Genomic DNA, 7,115 nt, shown 5'->3' with positions numbered 1-7,115 from the left:
ACGAGTTTCCTTGTTTCAAATAGCCTACAGTTTTTTCATAGAAGCACAAACTATTTTCGTTGACGTACATCATAAACTATATATTGCACAATCACCATATATCCAACAACAACGCAAAGAGATGAGAACTTCGAACGCGAAGTGGCACATCGCGTGGAACGAACCATGAGCTGAGCCACACATCATCACATGCGCGCGTTCTCCCAGCTACAGGCGCGCGGCCGTCCCAGGACAGTATAAAAAGCCCCGCGAACTGTCCCTAGAGCACGGAAAGAACTGGATTTCTTAGGTGAGTGAGGAATGGGGACAACTAATGGGCACCATATAGGCTACAAACGTGCTTTAGTCATGAGTGAAATACCTTATTTTTAGTAGAAATATAAAGCAGCTGTTAAAGTAGACTAGATTTGATACCGAGATAGAGACTACTTATAAATTATTGCATTAGGTTAAGCTACTGTAGCCTTCACATTAGGCAATGAAAAGCAAGTCATTAATCTTTTTACTGTAGTGTGCAGATTAACCAGACCAAATGTATGGTAAAACTGTTAAGAAGAGATGCATTGCAGTGGAAACTACAATACCTTATTAGTTTATAGCATAATGACTGGATTTAAAGTTTAATCTGAAACGTTTGATTGCATAGAACTAGTTTAGTTGCTATTCTAAAAGAGCTCAGTGAGTACAGTTATGGACATTTAGCGTCCATGAAAGGTAATTTTTCCTATTTATTCTATTGGCTCAGAGTAGTATTCTACTTTATTCAAAAAAATATTCTGCCAATTATTCCAATGATGTAACATTGTATCTTTGTATATTGTTGTATTTGTTTTCTATAGCTTTGATAGACAACCACTGTCTGACTTGGGTCTATGTCTGTTTTCATAGGTGTATCTGTCTGTCAATCAATCATGAAGGCTGTGGCAATAATCCTTGCTCTGGCAGTTATCTCTGGTAAACCTGGGTTTACACTGTTCCCTTTTGGCACTGTTATCAATATATACAGTTCCTTGAAAAAGTATTCATACCCCTTGGATTTCTTCACATTTTATTGTGTTAGAAAGTGGGATTAAAATGGATTTTAATTGTAATTCATTACAATTAACGACTATATTTTAGTTATAAATGTTTTCTTAATCTTTTTTTAAAAATTAGAATTTTTCTTCCACTTTGACATTACAGAGTATTTTGAGTAGATTGTTGACAAAAAAAATGAAAATGAAATACATTAATGCCACGTTGTAACACAATAAAATGTGAAGAAATCCAGTGCAAGGCACTGTATATACAGTATATATATTTAGTATTAGTCAACTGTATATACAGTATATATATTTAGTATTAGTCAACTGTATATACAGTATATATATTTAGTATTAGTCAACTGTATTTACAGTATATATATTTAGTATTAGTCAACTGTATATACAGTATATATATTTAGTATTAGTCAACTGTATATACAGTATATATATTTAGTATTAGTCAACTGTATGTGCATGAATGCATTTACTGACTCCTTGCTGAAATCAGTCTTTAAGATCAACTCTTACAATACTGTAACACTTGTATAATTAGGCTTCATACTGTACCAAGGCTCCACACTCATTACCAGACTGGATTTAACCCCCCTGATGGTGTATATTATGGAAACCTCACCTCAGAGCTCTCTGTGTCCCCCTGCAGGCTGCCATGCCCGCGCTGTGCGCCAGGCAGAGGCCCTCCAGAACCACTGGGAGGAGAACGTTGAGCGCTTCTGGACCTACGTGTCTGAGATCAACAGCAGAGCCGACGGACTGGTGGAAAACCTCAAGGCCTCCCAGCTCAGCAGAGAACTCGAGTGAGTGGCACATTGTGACACTATTTTATTCTGAAGTGATATAGGCTCATATACTTTGCTTCATCGCTCTCCATTATCACCTTGTGCTGTGTGACTGTCTCTGACCATGCCTCCCTGCTTTCCCCTCTCTCCCCATCCTCCCCCCCGTGTCCCTGACCATGCCTCCCCTCTTTCTCCTCTCTCCCTCATCCTCCCCCCTGTACCCCTGTGTCTCCCGATTTCCCAGACGATGTCTCCCCTCTCTCCCCCGTCCTCCCTCCTGTACCCCTGTGTCCTCCTATGTCCCTGACCATGCCTCCCTCATCCTCCCCCCTGTACCCCTGTGTCTCCCGATTTCCCAGACGATGTCTCCCCTCTCTCCTCCATCCTCCCCCCTGTACCCCTGTGTCTCCCGATTTCCCAGACGATGTCTCCCCTCTCTCCTCCGTCCTCCCCCCTGTACCCCTGTGTCCCCTTACGTCACTGGCCATGTCTCCCTCTACCCACTTTATGACCATCTCTGACCATGCCTCCCTCTCCGCAGCACCCTGATCACTGACACCATGGCTGAGCTGACCGTGTACGGGGAGGACATCCAGACCAAGTTGGGGCCCTACTCCCAGGACACAGCCGCCCTGCTGGGCCAGGACCTGCAGCTTCTGACCACCAAGCTCCAGACCGACATGGTTGACGCCAAGGAGCGCAGCACACAGTACCTGGGAGAGCTCAAGACTATGATGGAGCAGAATGCTGATGATGTCCACAACCGTGCCAACACCTACACCCGCAAACTGAAGAAACGCCTTAACAAGGACACCGAGGAGATCCGCAAGTGAGTATAGATGGCAACAGCTAATGTACTGTAACAGCTTGATTTCCAACATAGAATTTCTAAATACAGTTTTAATATCTTCCAAGTGATGCAAACTCCCTATGCCTCTCCCTCCCCCAGGACCGTGGCCACCTACCTGGGTGAGATCCAGTCCCGTACCTCCCAGAACATGGATCTCGTGAAGGAGCGTGTGGAGCCCTTCGTGAGTCAGGCCCACGACACCGCCGCCCAGAGGCTGGGCAGCTTCACTGACCTTCTGAAGAACCAGGCCCAGGACCTGAGCCAGCAGGTCTCCACCCAGGCCGAAGGCATGCGCGAGAAGCTGGAGGCCACCGCCGAGGACCTGCGCATCACCCTGGAGGGCAAGATCGATGAGCTCAGCAGCCTGATCGCCCCCTACGCCGCCAAGATCCGTGAGCAGCTCCAGACCGCCATGGACAAGGTCAAGGAGACCGCTGTCTAAATGGACCCAGGGGAGGGAGGGGGTCGGAGGACCGGTGTCCCGCCACTGCACCCCTGTTTAAGTAGGGGTGGGGGTTGTGAAGCACTGTGCCACCATTCACCTAGCTACCACAGAGAGGAGGAGGGAGTTAAGTGTTACTGATGCTGTTTTCACTGTGTTGGCACTGTGTGTTTTGGTTGAGGGTGGTTGATAGAGAGAGATGGGTGAGGATGACAGAGCTTTGAAGTGGTCTTGAGCAGACAAACACAGTTCTTTATGTCTGTTCAGGCCTCAGAAAGGCATTTACTGTTTAAATCACTTCAATCACTCTCTCGCTGTATTATCTCCTCATCTAAGAACACAAGAGCCACACTCAATACTGCCTTTCTTAAACACACAAGAGGCCATTGTTTTTAACCTGCTTCGCTTGTCTTCCTCATTATAAGTGCTCTAGATGTCTTCTCCAAATTGTTCTACTAATTTGCATCAGGTTTCTAAGGCTGCTATATGGGATACAAGGGGGGTTGAAACAGTATCTAACAATCGTGAGCCAAATTGTCTCCGGCCCATTCCAGCGCTGTCCCTGTCCTTCATTTCAATAACTGCACTGAACTAAGACTGGGCTTATCTCCAGCACTAGCATCAGTCTGTCCAGAACCAAAGGAGCAGAACCACTCCATGCCTTGCTTGTCTATGATGCTGTATCTACACCTGCTCTGTAGGCTCTGTATTTGTTGTGATTCATATAGAAGTGTATTTACTATGACTGTGATATGACGCGAATATGACAATGAAACTAAAAGGTATACTTCACAGGGTCCATATACTACCTGTCTGTAATTTTTCAGTTTGGCCAGAGTGTCTCTGCCACTTCACAATGTAACACGCCCTGCTGCTCACCATAGCACACTGTTCGTCTGGCTGTCTGGCTGACTGCAGTGTGCTACCCAGCGCTGCGTAAATAAAATATGTAAAGAGTTGCTCAATTGTCAGTGTGTTCTTTTCTTGTCAAACGTTTATCAACTTTTTTCAACTTTGACATTTCTTTATTTTTAGTTACAATGACAAATTAGGTAGTTAATATAGCTGAATAGATGGATCTTCATCTTACAATCTATGGTTGATGAACACATAAAATCAAGACATTCCTATGCTTATAAATTCCCTCTATCATGCATCATGTTCTGATAACAATGATAAGCTGAACCAGGTTAGTTACAGCTGGGGTTGGAGAGAAAACCTACAGGAGGGTAGCTCTCCGGGAACAGGGTTGGAGACCCCTGACATACAGTAATTCAGTGTTGGTCTTTATAAACCACAAACAATGTAAGTTGAATTGAGATCTACGTTAGGTTATAATGTCACGTAACATCACATCTGGAGGCTCCAGAAATAGGTTGGACAGAATGTCCTCGTCATGTTATGCTCTATCTTCTTTTCTATCATCTTTTCCCATCCCCAGATCCCATTTCTTTAACCCCGAAACACCAACCCTAAACCCCCTGTAGGCAGTTCTCTACTACCTGTACACTCATAAACACACACATGTTCCTTATAATACACTTTCTTCAGGCTGTTGTTACGTACGTTTATAGGGATATGTCTGACGATTTTCAGTAAGGCCTTCTTTCAGGGTACCTATCCTTCTCCCTAACCCACATCCCCCTTTCACCTTTTCTTTTAGGACCCTCCCCCACCACCCATACCCCCCTCTCAACACACACTGTCAATTCATCTCCTAATCTGTACAGATGGTGCAAGATTGACCAAACACTAAAGGGCCTTTCCGCCCCCTCCTGCCCTGCAGGTCTTTCTTTCTCTTTTGTCCCCTTTCCTCCCTCCTTCCGTACCTCCCTCCCTCTCTCCCTGCTTCCCCGGTCCTGGCTTGTCGGGATCTGCTCTCACATTCCTTTCTCCTTATCCCAGCAGGTTTCAAGAACCATGTTTGTGTTTTCATCTACTATGTTTATAGTTATTCAACCCTCCTCTCCTGTCTAAGATACACAGATGTGCACGACGGTACACACACACACACACACACATACATACACACACACACATACTGTAGGTACACAAATGCTATGATAATTGCTTTTGATGGATCTACAGTTAGTTTTTCACGTTTGCAATTTGACTTGTAATATCGCTGACCCTGCTGCTATCTTGGACCCAGTCTGTGTTGCAAAACAGATTTTATCCAAGAGATTTTAGGTTTAACCTGGATAAATCAGGTTTAAAAGAACACGTAAACACCAGAAACACACAGCAATAGTAAGGCATTCTGGCAGACCAAACAAAACATGGATGTTTTTTTTGTGTAGTTAACAGAAAGTGTGAGTCACAAAGTTTGCCTCTGAAGCGTAGGATAGTGGCCAGCAAGTAAACATTTAGGCTGGAAGCCAGGCAGTGAAGGCCACCACTTATCCCTCCTCTCTGCTCCACCAATCCCCTACTGAAAAAAGCACTTACAGTCGAAGCCGGAAGTTTACATACACCTTATACAAATACATTTCAACTCAGTTTTTCACAATTCCTGATATTTAATCCTAGTAAAAATTCCATGGCTTAGGTCAGTTAGGATCACCATTTTATTTTAAGAATGTGAAATGTCAGAATAATAGTAAAGAGAATGACTTATTTCATCTTTAATTTATTTTATCACATTCCCAGTGGGTCAGAAGTTTACATACACTCAATTAGTATTTGGTAACATTGCCTTTAAATTGTTTAACTTGGGTCAAATGTTTCGGGTAGCCTTCCACAAGCTTCCCACAATAAGTTGGGTGAATTTTGGCCCATTCCTACTGACAGAGCTGGTGTAACTGAGTCAGGTTTGTAGGCCTCCTTGCTCGCACCGGCTTTTTCAGTTCTGACCACAAATTTTCTATGGGATGGAGGTCAGGGTGTTGTGATGGCCACTTAAATATCTTGACTTTGTTGTCCTTAAGCCATTTTGCCACAACTTTGGAAGTATGCTTGGGGTCATTGTCCATTTGGAAGACCCATTTGCGACCAAGCTTTAACTTCCTGACTGATGTCTTGAGATGTTGCTTCAATATATCAACATAATTGTTCTTCCCTCATGATGCCATCTATTTTGTGAAGTCCACCAGTCCCTCCTGCAGCAAAGCACCCCCACAACTTGATGCTGCCACACCCGTGCTTCACGGTTGGGATGGTGTTCTTCGGCTTGCAAGCGTCCCCCTTTTTCCTCCCAACATAACGATGATCATTATGGCCAAACAGTTCTATTTTTGTTTCATCCGACCAGAGAACATTTCTCCAAAAAGTATGATCTTTGTCCCCATGTGCAGTTGCAAACCGTAGTCTGGCTTCTTTATGGCGGTTTTGGAGCAGTGGCTTCTTCCTTGCTGAGCGGCCTTTCAGGTTATGTCGATATGGGACTCGTTTTACTGTGGATATAGATACTTTTGTACCTGTTTCCTCCAACGTCTTCACAAGGTCCTTTGCTGCTGTTCTGGGATTGATTTGCACTTTTCGCACCAAAGTACGTTAATCTTTAGGAGACAGAACACGTCTCCTTTCTGAGTGGTATGACGGCTACGTGGTCCCATGGTGTTTATACTTGCGTACTATTGTTTGTACAGATGAACGTGGTACCTTCAGGTGTTTGGAAATTGCTCTTCTTTTGATTTTCCCATGATGTCAAGCAAATAGGCACTGAGTTTGAAGGTAGGGGTTATGGTTACTAACATTGACTCTTATAATTAAGTTATTCTTTCAGCGAAATACATCCACAGGTACACCTTCAATTGACTCAAATGATGTCAATTAGCCTATCAGAAGCTTCTAAAGCCATGACATCATCTTCTGGAATTTTCCAAGTTGTTTAAAGGCACAGTCAACTTAGTGTATGTAAACTTCTGACCCACTGGAATTGTGATACAGTGAATTACAAGTTAAATAATCTGTCTGTAAACAATTGTTGGAAAAATGACTTGTGTCATGCACAAAGTAGATGGCCTAATCGACTTGCAAAAACTATAGTTTGTTAACAAGAA

General features: G+C 43.7%; 1 protein-coding gene across 1 annotated transcript; it reads left to right on the top strand.

The window, feature by feature from the left end:
* The first annotated feature begins 219 nt into the window (after window positions 1–219).
* Window positions 220–4,073, top strand: LOC120048625 (apolipoprotein Eb-like). The gene is made up of 5 exons (XM_038994725.1): window positions 220–289; window positions 889–954; window positions 1,687–1,840; window positions 2,364–2,651; window positions 2,772–4,073. The coding sequence occupies exons 2-5, from the start codon at window positions 912–914 to the stop codon at window positions 3,112–3,114; spliced, it is 828 nt and encodes a 275-aa protein (XP_038850653.1). The 5' UTR covers window positions 220–289; window positions 889–911; the 3' UTR covers window positions 3,115–4,073.
* The last annotated feature ends 3,042 nt before the right edge of the window (window positions 4,074–7,115 follow it).

Source organism: Salvelinus namaycush, chromosome 5 (genome assembly GCF_016432855.1).
Source record: "Salvelinus namaycush isolate Seneca chromosome 5, SaNama_1.0, whole genome shotgun sequence".
Classification (NCBI taxonomy): Eukaryota; Metazoa; Chordata; class Actinopteri; order Salmoniformes; family Salmonidae; genus Salvelinus; species Salvelinus namaycush.
This window is presented reverse-complemented; position numbering and strand designations above follow the sequence as displayed.